Below are 20,307 nucleotides of genomic sequence, written 5' to 3'. Positions count from 1 at the left end.
AATTTTATAACTACCTACTTAATCAATTTGTAAATAATTATATCATGTGTCCCCTGGAAATATTTACTTCCTTATAGATATATTTTACAAATTTTATTGGAATATTTTTGGATGAAATTGAAACGTAATTTTGTGTGTATGCCACATGTCCTTGAATTGACTCCCAAAAAGCACAAAGAGTAGATTCACTTTAATATTAAGTTAAATTAATTTAGTATTAATAACGAATTAACTTTTTGAGGCTTTATATTATATCTATGTATTTATACAATTAACTACATATTTTGGCAAGCTGACATAATATACACCAAAATTACAAAAAAATATGATGCAAAAAAGTGACACGCTTAAACATTAATTAGTACATATTGTATTAAAAATAAATATTTATTTCTTGCGATATTTTGCTGCTGCGATATTGAATGCTTTTATGTAATAGATTTAAAATAATTAGGAAATAACAAAATTTTATAGTGAAAGAGTGTGTACATAATATAAGTCTAATTTTATTAAGGCTGATTTGAAAAATCCATTAAATAGGGTATAAATAAAAGTAATGCTCCCTGGATGTAAATCAATTATGGTTGTTTTGACGGTGGTGTGTCGTTCCTAGTGTGGCCATATGCGGGAAAAACATTTTTGGGGTTCGAAAATGCGCTCTGGAATTAGGGTTCTAGGATACACCTCTCAGTCGGAGCCGAACCGTCGTCCAGTAACGTTCTGGAGGGCGTATTTCGATACGTTCCTCCCCCAAAAATAAAATTACACCTTCTACGCATCACACAGTGACGTTAAAAATTGCCCAAACAACTTGGTTGCGTTTTTTTTAAAATGAGTGTTATTGAAACTAATACATTGCTGTGGTATATTATAAATTCTGTGAAAGTTTTAGATGACATTTCGAATGATATTGTCATCAAATAAGTGCGATACGCGCTTTATGCGTGGATTGTGAAAAGGTAAAAAACAATATATACCTATATATAATTAAACAACCATAATATAAATTAAAAATCTTACTTTTAACTGTCATTTAATTTTATTATTTACACTCAACGTTGCTGAATAGATTTTTTTAAATATAGTTTTTCGTTTTGTCAACTTATGATCTGTGTGTATTTATATTTTATTTAACTAACATCTATAAAAATATAAATTCAATTCAATTTAGATTATCTTTAATTTAAGTTTCCAATAGTGATTTATGTAGAAGTTTATATATAATAGTATATATTTAAGAAAAAAATAGAATATGATTTTATTCCGTTTGTTATTATTTGAAGCGCATTGAATGAATATGCAGAATTAATCTCGTTTTTATATTACATCAGGAATGGTCAGTGAAGTACTCAGAATTACCACAATAGGGTTTATGTATCGTTATATGCTGTATCAGTGATATATTTTTATTCGTTGTATGAGCACAAATTGGAGTTATAAATATATTGCGTAGGCGGTAGGTAACCGTGAGATGATGGGAAACCCCCGTTTGCGACTGCGCATTACACCCCAGGATCGATCAAAAATCTTAAACTCAATTTTATTATATATTTACAATAGGTAGTGTATAATTATATATAAATATTATTTCATATATCATTTTTAAAATATATATATTAAATATCATTTTCGAAAATATGTAATATTATATTATGTACATTTTCTTATGATAGGTCACGCCCGGGAAATTCAGCTTCGTTGTATTCATTCAGAAAACTTAAGACTCTCCCATAGTGACCTTCATATTGAAAAAAAAATCAGATGAAATCAACAGTGTAAATTGCTTTTTTTAAATAAACATAATATAATATGTTTGAAATCACGATAAAAATCCTCTTTATAGAAATATTTTTTTTATTCTTTACCAGATAGTTGCTTTATTTTTAAACATACGGGGAAATATTTTAATAAGCTATTAGAATCAAATACATTTAGGTAGGTACTCAAGAAAAAAGTTAAACAATGGCTTATTTAACTCACGAATTACAATATATCACTGTCATTGTAGGTTTTACTACTATGAAACTCGTAAAAGATAGGCTCATTCTAAATGTTGATCTAGGATTTTCGGCCATTTTATTAAGAGATTTTCATAAAATGAAATAATTTTAAATGACTGAGTCTAGTGCTATGTCTTATAAGTCTTATATAATTATTGTTATGCTTACAATATATATATATATATATAGTTTTAATAATAATAATATATTTGTAATAGGTGTACTTAATCAAAATAACATACTTATTTTCATTATTATATTAATAATATTATGTTTTTCAAATTACAAGTATTAAGATAATTTATCATAACTAAGATATAACTTAATACTGATTATATTTGAATAAAAAATATACAATACTCTTAAATGTCCGCCATTGATGTAAACGATCCATTACTACGCATAAAAAAAATATAATGTCTAATCGATTAGGTATTAAAGTATAGAATTGTTAGTGTTTAGTTAGGCGAATAGCCTCAGTATAGATATATTATATTGGCCTAGCTCGTTCGCTTAGTCTTTAGTTTTTTTATGCAATAAATAATATTTTTCGATTTATCTTGGGCTAATCATTAATGCTATCGAATAAAGGATCACCGGTTATGCATATTTTTATATACAATACAGAATTATATAATAAACAGTTTATAAGGTTAAATCGCAATTAAATTACGTAATATAGTTTGATGTCACTATTTATGTCATACTATCTTGATTTACATTTTCAAAAAAAATCGATGTTCTTTTTAAAGAAAATATGTATGTATTATTCAAAAATCGTTGGGTCACACATGGAAGAACTTGTAAAAGTATATTTCAATGATACAAATATTCATAAAATACGATGAAGTAATAAAAATGGTACTTAAACTTTCTGAAAATTTAGATTTTAATTAGTAAATCAACACGCTACAACAAGTCTTTTCACAAATTTAAAAGTAAACTGGTGATTTATTAATATTAAAAAACAATAGTATAAAATGTTATCATGAGATAAATGCGTCCATTAAACACTTTCATCTTGTTATTATTTATGTTAATTCACGTTACCGTTTAAAAAAAAAATCGGTTAGGTACATGTTCAAATACGCGCGTTAACATCATTTTACTCCCTACTTCAATTATAGTTTGTCAATTTATGGCTACGGCCGTATGTTGTAGCTTAACCACTGGGGAATGCCAATGCCAACACTACCTTATTCTTAGGTCAATAATTATTATAAAGCAATCATTATTCGTAGGATGTTTATCACACTTGAATGGTCAAAGACATAGCTTATAATTAGTATCTTTAGAATTATCTTCAAATGTGTTAATCTTGCCCATTTTTTGAATAATAAAATGCCTTATTCTTGTCAAATTTGGGATCACAGAGATTATCAATATATTTTTTTATCGTAAATATTTCACTATAATAATGTCGATATTAATTATACTGATGGTTTTATAAATGCGTTTAAAAATTAATAAATGTAAAAAATCTTTACACCACTGCACATTTATGTACTGAAATATGACTATATTCTAAAACATTAGAGCGAGAGGTTTAAAAGAATACTATTTTATGTAATAAAAATACTTTATGCAGTCATCAAATGTTTAAAATAAATATAACGGATAATAAGGCTTCAAAATTATATAAATATATCATCCATAACGTTTAAGGTATGTCCAGGATCATGCTTTGAAAATAGATTTTTTTACAAATAAAAATGTGTCTATTTTGAAATCGTGCTATTTATTTTCTGTTTCCTCATATATTGTGACTAAGAAACACAACATTAATGAGAACCGTTTTACCATACTGGGTGTTGTATAACAGGCTAACTATAACTTTAAAACGTGTTAAAGAATATGCCATTTTCAATCGTTAATAATATGTATTTTAGTTTGTCACGTTAATGTAACGTCCTTTCAATCTTTAGGAACAGTCGACGCGGTTATTTTAATTGAGTTTTATAGCGGTCAGGCCATACACTACCCTGCTTCAGAGCTTTGGTTCATAGCGATGGGTTTTACATCTGTTCTGTGATTTCGACTATACCGAAGTTCAAAATAGTCAATTAAATGTATTGAATTGAATCTTTCATATTCTATCGATAGATGTCTCTAGTAAATCTACAGTGGCATTGTACTTCACCTTAATTGGCGGTGTTATTACCTGTGATAGCGTAGCCTTATTTGGAACTAAAATAGTATAACCAACAAAATTTTAATAATAATGTGCAATTGAAATTTAATAAATTATATACACTATTATAATAGATTCAATTATCATACCATGCATGGTTAGTGGTACGCACTATCACATGCAATCATTATGAGTAATAAAAAGAAGATAACACATAATATAAATTGGAATCTCAGTTCTAACTTATAAGTGTGATTTATTACATCGATGTTAATAGAGTTTGAAGATTGAAACGTCATATTACAATATATGCGGCAGGGTGGAATAACATTCTGTATGCTGATTAATAAAATATGCTCTACTGAGAAGAGATAATAACTACATACATTTCTGATAACTGATAACTATTTGAAAAAGTTATTATGACGAAACGAAATTACTGAGTATATTATATTTAATGAATTTAATTGCCGCGTATTATTGATACTTTAGATGTTATTAAGTAGGAACTGTATTATTGAAGTATTTTTCTCAAACAATACTTAAATGAGATTATATATTATTATATTACGCATATATTTTACTTAATCATCTTTACTTGTCAATCATGACGTAACTGTGTTCAGAATAACCATGGTGCTTTCTGAACTACTACGCCTCAATAGAAAAGAAAGAATAATAAATATTTGTTACGGTTTTTAAACGTGCATTGTTATGTGAAATAATTAAGTATACGAAATATTTCAAGATAAAGATAAAAATAATATATTGATATGTACATACATTCATCTTGGAGTCATCCTTGAGAAATCTATTGTTTTAGTTTGATTTGTAATGCATTTTATATTTAAATGTATTGAATCAATTATAATATGACACAATAATAATTAATTATAAAAATTACGCTAGAAACTAATATGAAATGTATTTATTCAGAAAAACAAAAAGTAAATACAGAACATGAAAGAGACATCAAATAATTATAAGACAAAAAGAACTTTTTATAATATGTCGCGTTTTTAAATTTTCTATTGAATCATATAAACTTGACAATTTTATGTATTAATAATTACTTTTTTTTTGTACTTGATATAAATACTGAATAAATATTATAGAATATGTAATGAAATGTCATTTTGACATTTCATATTGATTTCGATAGTAACGCACGTATATATTAATAATTTAGTTGCTAGAACCCTTTAGCAACCATTAATAGTGAGTAGTAAATAGTACTTTTAACGAATTTCTTCCGAAACATACAAAACAGAATTAACTGAAAATTAATTCAATTCTGCTGAAAGATGGCCAAAAGTATTAAAAGAATGCATTGTCGTCGTGTTCTGATATATTCCAAAAATTTCAAATGTCTAGCTAGTCGGGAAGTTAGTTAAAAATCTTGGACAAACAAGAAAACATTTGTACTGCACAAGAAAAAATCTGTACCGGACAAACAATAATACGAGCTAATAAAAACGTGGTATAATGACTATCACTACAAAAAAGTATTAAACAATCTAAAAATATTTAATTCGTATATAAGGTATTATCCGATACAATTATTATGTTTGGTGATATAACATTCCAAATTCAAAACGTATTACTTTGATATCTACTCATTTTGAACAAGATTAAAAATAAGACAAAAGAAAGTTGCAAATACTGTCACTTGCATACTATCCAATCATTTTATAGAAAATTAAAAAAAAAAGAATAACTATTCCACCATACTATCTGTCACTTGCATACAAACTATGTTTATATGACAATATTTTATTCTCTAATGTCAGAAAGTGACATTTTGAAAACGTACTGTTATTTATTGATTGTTACTAATTTAAAAACCTATCTGAACAACTTGGGTATATTGAGAATTTTAAAAATGCATTGTCTCTGTCTACTTATGACAAATCGTCATTTTTTCGAGCATAGTTAGATCTAAGAATTATGGCTTATCTCTAATTGCATGTAGAGTATGCAAGTTAAACAAGATGATCAAATAAATTCAAATGCACTACAGCAGCATAAAAATATGCAATAATTATATTGAAGTGATTACGCCAACCTCCAGGCATTATTAGCTCAGTAAAATAGCTTGGGGGTCCTTTTTTAATTTTTTAATGTATTTTCTCTGACGACATAAATGATCCATTGACATTATTTTTTTTTGGCCAACATATAATATCTAAGAATTGCCATCTAAAAAAATGTGTATGAAGTGGATAAGCTAAATGTTATTAACGTATTTACAAATTATTTTTTAACATAATATACCTATATCTTATTCGTATTTTATTTAGTATTAAAACCAAACTTGAAATTTCCAAACACACTACACCAAATCACATTTGCTCTCGTAAGGAATTGTATTAGGAAGTTATTTATAATACTTTACGATTTGAAATACTATTGAATCGTATTTAATCTTGAAAAAAATATGTTGCACTTGTGAACTTGAATTCACTGAACAAATATACTACACTATTTACTATGTCATAGTGGGTGTATATTATAGACAATATAGTATTATAATAAGACTCCTTTTGTCTATGGATATCTATTTTAGCGAATCTCTTATTAACGTATTTATAAAATTAACGTCAGGTGAAAACAAACATAATTGTTTAGTGAAAACTGATACAACATTTAGCAAAATCGGTGCTGTATTAAATAAAATTGTCATGTATGTAATCTAGCAACTGTAATTTTACAACGTTTTTCTTAGTTCGTATTCTTATTTGTACGGTGGTTTTTTGTCCGGTACAAATCTTCTAATCCCGATTAGCTAGATATTTTAAACTTTTAGAATATATCAGAACATGATGCCAATGCATTTTTAAATACTTTTAGCCATCTATCTTTAAGCAGAATTGAATTCATTTTCAGTTAGTTCTGTTTTGTATGAAAAGTTATTCCGACACCATTATTGGTTGCTAAGAGTCTGGGGTCCTAGAAACTAAATTATTAATATATACGTGCGTTACTATGGAAATCAATATGAAATGTCAACTAGAAATTTCAGTATTATTTCTATCAAGTACAATTTTTTTTGATCGTTTAACGGCCCACATGCTCGTCCTAGGTCAAAATTGAGATATAATTTTGAAGCCTTGTTATCCTTTATATTTATTTTAAACACTTGATGACTGCATAAAGTATTTTTGTTACATAAAATAGTATTCTTTTAAACCTCTCGCTCTAATGTTTTAGAATATAGTCATATTTCGGTACATGAATGTGCAGTGGTGTTAAGTTTTTTTATATTTATTAATTTTTAAACGCATTTATAAAATTATTAGTATAATTTATGACCAGATAATTTTAGTAAAATATTTACGATAAAAATTATATTGATAATCTCTGTGATCCCAAATTTGACAAGAATTAGGCATTTTATTATTCAAAAAATCGGCAAGATCAACACATTTGAAGATGATTCTAAAGATACTAATTATAAGCTATGTCTTTGACCATTCGAGTGTGATAAACATTTTATGAATAATGATTGCTTTATAATAATTATTGACCTAAGAATAAGGTAGTGTTTTTTTGAAATATGCCATTTCTTTTGTCATTCCCCAGTGGTTAAGCTACAACATACGGCCGTAGCCATAAATTGACACTTGTCCCTTAACCCACTTGTCAAAAATAATATGTTTGTACAAAAACTAATCTAGGGATATGGGATGGAGAGACTGCTTAAGTAGAATTGCAATTTCCAATGCATACTCATTCATTCAAATAGTCAAAATTCTTCTTAGTATAGATTTTTTTATTTTAAGATTTTTTAGACTTGATAATTATCTATGTTTTATTTCTTCATATTTATTGTATTATATCTTATGATTATCTAAAAAACAAATTTACTTACAGCAACGTTTAGTGTAATATGTAAAACATTGTCACTAATAATATTTAGTCATGCCTGTTTATAATTAAAAGTTGTTTGATTATTTCGTCTCTAATATCAGTTTTATTAAGAAATAAACGTTATAAATGTATTTAATTTTGGACGATAAAAATTCCAGCCAGTGTAAAAAAATATAAAATAAGACTAATTAAAAATACAGAAATGTGATACATATAAAATCATTGTTACTAACACATTCATCAGTAATGTATCAATCAAATACATTGCGAGTCATCCAAGATGAAGAAATTAAAGAAGAAATCCAGAGGATCGAGAGGACCGAGAGGGCGCTCAGAGGAAGATCATTGTTTACGCACTTCTGGAACAGAAACTTCGTCCACCAGTTTGTCATACTACTGGTGTTCGTTTTCCATGAAGGTAAGAAAAATGTTTTATAACCTTATTAATTTAATGATTCTCATTCTGTCCTGTAATATTATTATAAGTATCCTCTAATATCCATATTCACATAATATTATTGTGAATATTAAATATCCGCCAGTATTATTCTTAAATTTCTGATATTCAACCTGTAACGTCCGATATAACGTTATGTTTTAATTTAATTATTTTATATAGAACAGAACGTAAACAAAATTAAGAAATTATTTACACATTTTTTAATATTTAAATTATTGATGTAATTTTTGCATAATACATAATACCTTTTTCGGAAAATATTAAAAAACTCTCCTAGTAATATTTAAGCTGACTATGTTAATGTTTTACCTATTTTAAATAATAATATATCTATACTTACACGGAATTATCAAACTTTTTTCTATGTGTTTTAATAATCTAAACTATTTGAGAGAGTGTGAACATGTTTTGTCATAAAAATGTTTTATATGCCGAAAACTAAGATATATCACATTTTTTATACTTAATATACTTTGCGGGAAATGGAAGAAAACTGTACACAATCTCGAATTAACGGGTAGGTAATTGAAATTGGCACTTCATTGTCAAAGAAACACATTTATTGCGGTACTTATTAATTACACATTTGACAAAGAACATTCACAAGATATTAATACAATATACGCGGATATGGAAGTGCTTTCCTATTTTAATATTCTCTCGCTCAAAACAAAAACAAGCCTAGGAAAGTTACATTTTGATTTGAATGCCTCTTCATGTTTGCAAGGGTGATGGTCAACTAACCCTTTTTTTAGTTATCTCAAAAAAATCGGAAATCGATGTTAAAAAGAGCGCGGGCCTTGGTAAAAATGTCGCAATTTCAAATAAAATCAAACCGGCTCTGCTTTCGTAAAACGACCACAACTACAATAATAGATCAATTCACACGTGTCATCAGTATAATATGATGGTAATACTTAATAGATATTTAGTTATGCAAATTCGAGATGTGGCGGTATGTGCGACAATTTAAAAAATAGTCTGAAAAATTATCATACCGATAATTTAATTTTAATTGTTCTGTACTAACACCTTCGTCATGAATTTTCAGCATTGCCCTTTTGTTTAATAAAATTAAATGGCGGCATTAAAATCATTAATGACCCGTAACATGGAGGAAGCGGTACGGGTAATAAATAAAACAATAACTTTTCAAAACAATAATCACAAGAAAACACGAAAGTCATTATTTTTTCGAACGATCTTGTTTATTTGATAAAAAGTTCATTAGGAAAATAATAGCATTGGAGTAACGCATTCACCTGGGTCCCCACAAGGGTTTGCATGTTGACTAAACAACCCTCATTTTAAAAGAGGGATGTAATGGAAGGTGACACCCCTATGTAATCAAGGTTGTTTACACTATTATCTGATCGAAATCAAGCAAAGGTCGGTTCACATTTCGTAATCCAGGCCTAAAGCGATACAATATTTTTTCATTAACATCATTTTAGTCTTTGGTTTGATGAATATTTAAGTGGACAAGGATTAACTAAGTTTCAGCGGCAAATAATAAAATAAAAATATTTGGTAGATGTAGGTACCTACCTAACTGATTTATATGAAAATATTATTACTTACCATTTTATTCATAAAATGAGTACCCATATATTATTAGTATGGCCTCACAAGGTGGGGGCTGACAGGGCTCTACCTGGGGGCCCGACGTGGTGGGTCAACCAGATAAGTGTGATAAACACACATCACAAATTGACCCTAATAGTAAAAAATTCGCCTGCGGCACTAATTTACTTAAAATTTTAATGTTGATTAATATGTTTTTAAAACATGTATTTATGCGATGCATAATTTTATATATGTCGATACTCAACAATTCAATAATTAAAGTGGATGTATTAAAAATACTAAAAACCGCAAAAAAATATACTAAATACTCTTAATTTTACCTCGAACACTATTTGGAAAAAGTACTATAAAGCGCCATACTGCCTTTAATCTTAGTGATATGTAGGGGGGATACCAAAGATTCCGGCCTGGAGGCCCGCTTCAGGGTGTGGGGGCCATGATTATTAGATATATCCGAGGTGTTTTAAAATGATGTATCTATATTCAATATTCAAAATATAGATTCATGTTTTTTAAATAAAAAAGGTGAGCTGATAAATGTTAAAGTACCAGTTATAAAGACCAGAAAAAAATACCCCTCATAGTAAAAAGTCGCTGGCCTTTCATCCGGGGTCACATCATATCGGTGAGGTCTTAAAATATTTATATGATTGCCTCAAAGCCTGCGTGTTTGTGATCATTTATCTTATATTACTAAATATTAAATACACTACTGTTTCACTACACTACTGCCATATGGGGTCTATTGCCTGTTGTAGTGATAAAAAATAAATATAGATGTATCTTTTACACGGAACTAGTTCCTTATTTATATACTATTTTTTTTATTCAATGAATAATTTATGAGAATGTAACATTCTTTTATTAAACATAATACAGAGCTTATTTCGTAGGTATAGCACATGGATGCAAAACACAGGGATGGGGGTTCAAATTCCGCTGGGCGTCGTATAAAAAAAAAGATTATTTCTGGTGGTTATATATTTCTCTTAGGTGTTTTAAAATTATGCATGTTCAAGTAAAATTCAGTTAAATGTTAAAGTAGCTGGTATATAGATTAGGTGAAAATAAAAATATATACATATATGTATTTTCTTATACACCAACTAGTTTCTTATTTATTTATCAATAATATAATTGCCAATGAATTGTGTCTTGTGAAATCGATGAAACATGGTTTTCCTTGTTACAAAAAGTCAAAAAAAGAAGTTTTATAGGGTAATATTACTTTAATATATCTATGGAAAGGAAACAATATAGTTGTTAACCGAATTGAGTAGGCTTCTCATTTTGTTATGTAAGCAAGAGTATAAAAATTTTGTATTTGTACGATGTGGAAAACATACTCAAAGAGAAGTAAATGAATCTAGTTGGAAAGTGATTCTCCCATTTGTATACAGTATTGAGTTGAAGTCTTTATCAGCCCTAATTACCATATAGCCATTTCATCAATGGTCAAAGTAGCGTGTGTTAGCCTTGAAAACAATAATTGAGAATTATTTGGACAAAAAACTAGAATTGGTAGTAACAATTTATTATCTGTTTTGCATAGTTGGTAACATTACACCATGTCCGGAATTTTGTACGTATGTATTTGGTCGTATTTTAGTTCATCGTGAGCTGTTGTATTGGAAATAGATGGTCGTATAGTGTTGAGATAAAATTTATGTTTAAATAAAACACGTAGAAATACGTAATAAAAATCACCGGAATACGAGGAAAAGACATTATAACATAAATATCAGTAGTAGTATTGTCGTACCTCTCAAACACTTGATAATATTGAATTTAATAAAATTTACACGATAAATGCATTATTTTTTCGATCCTAAAGCTATACGGCCGTTTCTTTCCAGTAAGATAGCTCACAGTAAACTGTACTATAGCAACATGTACTTCATACAATTTGCATATCGACTGTAGAAAGGATACTTACAAGATAAAAAGAACTTTTTATATACAACGTTTTAAAATTTTCTGTTAAATCATATAAACTTGACTTGACTAGCTTAAACGATAAAAAAAATGTATTGATAGAAATAATACTGAAATGTCATTTTGACACTCATATTGATTTCCATAGTAACGCACGTATATAAATAATTTCCTAGCAACCAATAATAGTGGATTTTATTACGGATTTCTTCCGAAATAACTTTTCATACAAAACAGAATTAACTGAAAATGAATTTAATTCTACTAAAAGATGGCTAAAAATATAAAAAATGCATTAGCATCGTGTTCTGATATATTCTAAAAGTTTTAAATGTTTAGCTAGTCGGGAAGTTAATTAAAAATCGATTGCAAGATTTTTACCGGACAAACAACCACCGGACAAATAAGAATACGAACTAATAAAAACGTTGTAAAAAAGGACGTGGCGTCAGTTTTTTCAAAATTAGTTGTACACAACTAAATACACGTTGTATCTAAAGAATGCAAGCTACAAAAATGTCAATTTATTATCTAAATTCAGCTGGATATTTTTAAAGAAGGAAGTGAAGTGGGAAAAATAGCTTATCATTTGTATTGGTTTTTTTTTTAATTAACTTAATAATTAATAATATAATATTAGGTACCTATATAAAAAACACATAATTTATTATTATCATGCACTTCGTGGTTATGTATATTTTGTATTTTAACTTAACCATAACGTTTTTGTACCTGTGAAATTTGATTTATGTGGATTGCGTCCTTTTGCCTTTCTACGGTCGATATTGTTACCGAGTTGAATAAAAGACAACGACGTCCATGCTATAATCCTACTAGTTAGGTGATGTTCCATAGGTACTTTCTTTATGTAGCATGAAAATTATTGTACCTATATGTTGATGGATTCATAAACTTGCTATAAAATATTCTTATTCACTTGAAGAGAACATTAAAAAAAAACTAACATTAAACTAACTATATTTATATATATATATATGTGGGTGCTACACGGATATTCAGACAGAGTGTACTTTTAAGTTAGCATCTTAAGTTTGTTTTAATACCCTACCATCCAGCATGACTTCGCAGCAAACCATTAATTTAAAACTACAATGTATCTTGCAACATAATATTGTAAAAATTACAAAACAGGCGATTTATGTGAGTCAATCAAATTTCAACAGAAAGCTAATTTAGCAAGATATTATAATAATTTAATGAATCAATAATATTGCAAATTAAGAAATAATGCTATGTCAGTTTGCTATGATATGCACACAAGTTGTTTGTATGAAAATCAATATTACTCAATTATTGAAATTGCATAAAAATGTTCAAATTAAAATCAATTGTTTATAATTTAAGAAAGAATCATGCATGGCACAATAAACTTCATAAGCATGATTATTTAAATATTCAAGTAGTTAATAGCAGCGTTTTCTTTGTCTCAATTCACTATAAAAACCAAGGGGGCGGGTGGTCAAAATATCACAAGTAGTAACGTCGTTCTAACCTACAGTCGCATTCACGATCTCACGATTGGTAATTTTTCTCGCAACACATCTCCATAATTATTAATTGTAAAATTCAATAATCTCATTTTACAAGTCTATATTAACGATTGTATCTTTTAATGGTTAAGGGAAATAAACTGGGACTACTTTATCACGCACAAATCCATCTACTCATTGGAACCTACCTACCCCATCTCACACCATCCCTTACCTCATATACATATTTATAATATTAATGGAGCTACGTATATGTAGATGTATTCTGTTCATTTATACACTCGATTATATATATATATATATATTTAAATATTTTACTACTTTTAAACGTTACTGACGTTTGGTAAAATAGTTATTGTACAAATATGTTAAATTTTAGCTGGCCCAAAAGGTATCAAATGAGGACGCTTGGGCCTCTTTCAAAAACTTTTTGGTTCAGTTAAGTACCCTAGGTATGCGGCAGTTATTCGTGGTTATATCTAGCCAGTAAATTTTTGGAAATAAGAAAATTAATAAACTGCAACACCTTTAGGGAGAATCAAGTCGGCGGCGCTCACATCGTTAAGACGTATTTATTACGAAGGTTTATTGTAATTTGAATTCTTAAATTCAACATATTTTTTTCTAAACGTGTAACATTCTGGCAGCTAACAACTTTAATGTAATATTACAAAAACTGATTCGACGGTAAATTGCACCGAAAATATTCAAGACGCGAGTTAAATTTTCTAACCCTAAGTATAGCACTACACGAAATGAATGCATTATAAATACAATACCACCCCATTCTTAATGATTTCACCGTTAGAATTTTCCTTTCTTTCTATTAAAAAAACATTTTCTGTTCCCGGTGGCTTTTCTGACTTCATTGTTATGTAGCATTTTCCATAAATTAGTGGAAAGTATTGCTTGAGTTTTATTAAAGAAAGTATAAAAAAAAATCTTTGTTATATTATCGATTACGAGAATTTTAAGCGCTGTTGTAACAAACATCCAAACTAAGAATAAAACAAACATTTTTAAAAAATTATTTATTGTTATATTCATGATAATATATTATATATTTATATTTTAAGTACTTATTACTACTTATATTATTTTTGAATTGACTTCTATAATCAGATGTTGATATTGGCCGCCACATGAAGAGAATAATCTTTTTATTTTACGAAAAATGGGTGATAGCCACTTGGTGTTCATCTCACAACGATGTTGCCATCATTGACATATACCAAATGAGATTACATTTTTTACTTACCTACAGCTGATGTATAATATGTTTTTCAACATAATTGTTCTGCAAAACAATAAAATCTTCTTTCATCTAACGAAGGTTTGTCGGTAAATACTAAATTTGATATTATTTCACAAATATCCAGCTTATCAATAGGATTTGTCAATGGTGTTAAATTAAGAAGTGTATTAATTAGAATGCTATTGGCGGAGTCTGTCCCTGTAAAATTGTTCTATACTTGTCGTCATCTTGGATTACCAGATATAATCGTTGTCTGGATTTCCTTTCCCACTCCGTTCAGCTTCCACAGTCATGTCCTATGTGCTCCGTCGTCATGCGCTTCGATTGTAATGGATCTTTATAAAAGTAACAATATCCATCTTTTTATACATACTGCTGTTTGTGGTTAAATTGGCACCACCATACTCCATTTTCATAGACTGAACCAAAAATATTAATTCTTAACACCCTTCGCTCAAATACCAATAGTTTCTGATAAACGGTAAAGCATAGGGTCCATACCTTAATTAACCATTGCACTCACTGTTTCATAAACGCTAAAATAATAATATACAAATATGATAGTAAAAGCTTATAAACGTGTAAAATGATTTATTCATTAATGTGCGTACGTAATACCTATGCTACTTTCATTATCAGGTTAAAATTCCACAGCTGATTACTGAACTTTACTGATTAGCTGAACTGATACACAAACTTATTTTTAACATATTATATTTGATTTGAATTGTGGCGCTACAGCCCTATGTAGGTTTCGGCCTTCTAAAGTATCTAGCTCAAAACAGGTCTTTTCAATGCCGCTTTCCTCTAGTTTAGGACGCCTAAGGTTTTTAAATCCAAGTCACCGCTATACTTAAACCTTGTACGAGGTCGCCATGTCTTTTTTGGTCTTCGGGCATCCTGAATGTAAGTTTGTTTGTCATGAGTTACTTATTCATCCTGTGTTAATGGCCCAGCCATCTAAGTTGGCCCATTTTGATGGACTGTATAATATGCGGACTCCCATGCAAGGCGTACAGCCCATAATTGTATCTCCGTCTCCACCCCAACTTTGTGTCATTGATGGGTCCGAAGATATCACGCAGTATGTTGCGCTCAAATACTTTTGCTCCATACTTTTGGTCATACACCAGGTCTCCTAGCCATACATGGCAATAATTGGTCTTAATTGTGTTTTGTAAAATATGCGTATCACATAAGCAAATTTTTAGACCTAAGCGATATTAATTGTTGCTAGTACAATTATTCTTCATTATCGAACAAAATTTAAACAAAATAATTACAAGATAAAAATAACTTTTTATATAAAATGTTTTTAAATGTTCTGTTGAATCATATAAACTTGACTTGACGAGCTTGAACGATCAAAAAAATTATACTTGGTAGAAATAATACTGAAATGTCATATTGATTTTCAAAGTAACGTATGTATATATTAATAATTTAGTTACTAGGACCCCAGACCCCTAGCAACCAATAATGGTGTCGAAATAACTTTTCATATAAAACAGAATTAACTGAAAATTAATTCAATTATACTTAAAGATGGCTAAAAGTATTATAATAATACATTGGCATCATGTTCTGATATATTCTACAAGTTTCAAATGTCTAGCTGGTCGGGAAGTTACTTAACAATCGATTGCAAGACTTGTACTGGATAAACAACCACCCGACAAATAAGAATACGAGCTAATAAAAACGTTGTAAAATAGTAAATATTTATATAAAATAATGGCTGTTTATTATTTATTGTGAGAATTTTATAATTATTGTACACTGATGATACAGTATAGTTACGTCTCACAAAGTAGATGTATTTTGATTTTTTCATAGAGAAAACAGTCTCCCCCGATGTGAAAATGGGGTGCGTACTTGTTTGTGTCGGAAAATGTCTTATCGATCTGCCGCGCAGACGCGCAGCCTCCATTCATGTTTCCCTCACGAGCTTTAGATGTTTTTACAGTCCGTCTCGCTGTGTATATAAGCCCGCAGATGTTGTAGTGTACCTAGCCTCCCCACTTACAGCGGCCTTCCTGTGGACTAGGACAATGATATGCGATAGAATAATGAAACCTATATTCCAAAAGTTCCTTCAGATCATATTATTATAAACATGTTCAAAATGCCATTTACATCTTCATATCTCATGAAATTATAAACACTGATTAAAAATATTTCTTCAATTTAACCTAGCTACTTGCTATGACTATGAAGATATTTCGTAGATAATTAGATTAGTACAAGAATCTAAATCTAACTTTTCACTTAAGCAGTGCTATTAATTATGGATGTTATTTCATACAATTTACAAACATTGAAAACATTGAAATATATTCCACGTATAAAATCACAGATTAAATACGTACACAAGTTTCTATAGAAATTTTCAGAGTAAGAATAAATAAAAAATCATTTAATAACTTTATTAAATAACTATAGTGTCAATAAAATAAAAAAAAATTGCGTATGGTGACAGGTTAGGTGTCAGTTTATATAATATATGTTGTGTTATCTATCGGTTTTCCTTTAAATTATAACTTCATATCAATTTAATCTGACTTTTTATTATATATTATGTTGATTCAATGAAAAATGGCCATTATCAGTTTTGGCATACATAGTGTTACATTTTTTGTTAAAATAATGTTTGTGTGCATAAAATGTAATTTAACAAGTTTTTTGCAATGGACAAAGTGTGACTGAAATTGGTTAGGTATAGTCGTATTCATAAATATAAAATAATATACTTATACATTTAATTTGATCGAAACGAATGAGCATTACAAAGTAAAAGTGACAGATATGAATCAAAACTAATAATATTTTGTAAGTACACTTACCCATAAAATTTTGTTCACATAAAAAATATAATAAAGAATATTGGAATTCATTACCAAATGGCAAGACCATGTATGTAGAGTTATTAATAACCATGTCCTTATTTTTTCGTACAAGGTGGTTGTTAGTAATTTTTAACGATCACAAACACCCAGGTTTTGAAAAAAACACATAAATATTGTATCGTCATCGGGAATTGAACCCAGAACTCTCGGGTGGAAGGCCAGTTCCTTGCGCAGTGTACCACGAGAGCCGCACTCTTAATAAATTATTAAAATTTTCTTACTTTTTTCTCTTTATTAGGCATGTATTTTGATAACTTGTTTTTATAATGTTATTTAAAAATAAATGTAGAGTGAAAAAATCCTGGATATTGAAATGAAGAATATACAATATGAAAATCTTGTATATCAATATATTTATATCATCATCATCATCAGCCTGAATCTATCCACTGCTGGATGAAGGCCTCTTCAAGTTGCTTCCACTTCTCTCGGTCCTGTGCATTGCGTTGCCACGTACTTCCGCAGAACTTTATCATTTCATCGATCCAGCGGCCTCTAGGTCTACCTTGTGGACGTTTTGTACTTCTTGGATACCACTGGATGACTAGATTTGTCCAACGATTGTCTCTTCTTCGAGCTATGTGTCCAGCCCATCTCCATTTAAGGCTTTTAATAAACTCTATTACATCGCAAACCCTTGTCTGCTTCCTTATCCACTCATTCCTCTTTTTGTCCGTTCGCGTTATGCCCAGCATGCACCTCTCCATACCACGTTGTGCTACTCTAAGTTTCTGGATCTCTCTTTTACTTAGGGTCCATGTTTCACACGCATATGTCATCACGGGAAGCACACACTGGTTGAACACTTTGCGCTTTAGGCACAGTGGAAGGTCGCTTTTGAAGACATTATTCAGGCGGCCAAAAGCACTCCAGCCTAGCTTTACTCTGCGAACAATTTCATCAAATATACATCCATCTATAGATACTTGTTGTCCCAGATAGATGTAGCTTTTCACCTGTTCAAGCTGAGTGCCATTGATGAGGATCTCTTTTTGGCCTGCAAAGCAGTTGAACATGACTTTCGTCTTTGTTACATTTATTTTCAAACCTACTTTGTTGCTTACTTCAGCGAGTTCCTGCATTCTGCTTTGGAGGTCTTCTGAGTCTTGCGAGAAAATTACTATGTCATCGGCAAAGCGCAGATGATTCAGGTATTCTCCATTTATGGGGATCCCTTTGTCATCCCAGTCAAGTTGCCTGAATAAGTCTTCAAGGGTAGCTGTAAATAGTTTAGGTGAGATTGTATCACCTTGTCGGACTCCTTTGCTGATATGAAATCTGCGCGATGGTTTATGGAGATTTACAGATGCTGTTGCGCTACTGTATATATTATTGAAAATATTTATATAGCGTCCAGGGATTCCTTGTTTTCTGAGTGCGTCGAGTATTGAACATTTCTTTATCGAATCAAACGCCTTCTCATAGTCTATAAAACCCATGCATAGTGGCAGTTTGTATTCCTGGTACCGCTCTATGATTTCTCTGACGACTTGGATATGGTCCATAGTGCTGTATCCTCCTCTAAATCCGGCTTGTTCTCTCGGTTGGTTCTCGTCTAGTACATTTTGCAGACGGTTTGAGAGAATTTTTGTGAACGTCTTGTAGAGAATAGGGAGTAGACTTATTGGACGATAATTTGCTAGGTCTTCTCTGTCACCTTTTTTGTGAAGAATAACAATGCTGGCATTTTTCCATACCTCTGGGACATCCTCTTTGCATATGCAGGCTGTGAACAATTGTGCAAGTACTTCATTTGCATCCTTTCCTGCTTTTTTGAGGATATCTATCGTTAAACCGTCTTCCCCGGGGGCTTTTCCACTTTTCATGTAATTTAAAGCATGGGTTACTTCCCAGGATGTAATTTCGGGAGTATGGTCTTCCGAATTTCCATTTCTCTGAAGATCTAAGTCTATAGTCGTATTGTCAGTGTCATCACTGTAGAGATCGCTGTAGAACTCTTCAACTCGGCTTAACAAGTGTTCCCAATTTCTGACGATAGAACCATCTTTTGCTTTTAGTGCTGTGATTTGACGTTTTCCTATCGACAAGCATTGCTTGTTTTTGTTTAAACTTCTGCCTGCTTTCACAATTGCTTGTATGAGGTTTACATTGAATTTACGAAGGTCTTCTCTAATCTTCCTTCGGAGGGTTTTGCAAAGTGATGAAAACTCCATATCGTTTTGTGCCTGTCTATCGCTCTTGGTTAACCTTCTCTGCTCCATAAGATTCAATGTTGCCTTCGAAAGCTTGGTGGAAGGTGTAACTTCTGAGCTTTTTACGCCTGTTTTTTCTGCACATTGTAGAATAATATTCGTTATATCCTCCGCGTTGGATAGGGAAACGGTTTCGTTCTCATCTAAGAAAGCCGATAGTGCATTTTTGAGTTCATTTTGGAATTCAGTATTGTTCTGCAGGTATACGCGAGCATTTGACTTCTTCTGCAGTTTGGATCTTTCTGATTTGACGTTCAATCTTATCTTACATCTCACCATCCGGTGATCACTGCCGGTGTTAAACTGATTGATCACCTTACAGTTTAAAAATGTATATTTTCTGTCAGTGAGGATGTAATCGATTTCGCTGGTCCTTCCTGTCGGGCTTCTCCACGTCCATTTACGTGTAGGTTTATGTTGAAAAAAGGAATTCATGATG

General features: G+C 30.1%; 1 protein-coding gene across 1 annotated transcript in view; it reads left to right on the top strand.

Moving 5' to 3' along the window:
• Window positions 1-860: 860 nt before the first annotated feature.
• The window catches only part of Lrp4 (LDL receptor related protein 4), a 77,865-nt gene continuing 58,418 nt past the window's right edge, over window positions 861-20,307 (top strand). Inside the window, exons 1-2 of the mRNA XM_085958819.1 lie at window positions 861-959; window positions 8,160-8,419. Coding sequence (XP_085814945.1) covers window positions 8,248-8,419 — 172 coding nt within the window. The 5' untranslated portion in view covers window positions 861-959; window positions 8,160-8,247. The remainder of the gene's footprint in view (window positions 960-8,159; window positions 8,420-20,307) is intronic.

Source organism: Rhyacophila brunnea, unplaced genomic scaffold, assembly GCF_057557595.1.
Source record: "Rhyacophila brunnea isolate RB1 unplaced genomic scaffold, BYU_Rbru_1.0 scaffold_8, whole genome shotgun sequence".
Lineage (NCBI taxonomy): Eukaryota > Metazoa > Arthropoda > Insecta > Trichoptera > Rhyacophilidae > Rhyacophila > Rhyacophila brunnea.
The sequence above is the reverse complement of the archived record's forward strand: the minus strand, read 5'-3'. Positions and strand labels throughout refer to the sequence as shown.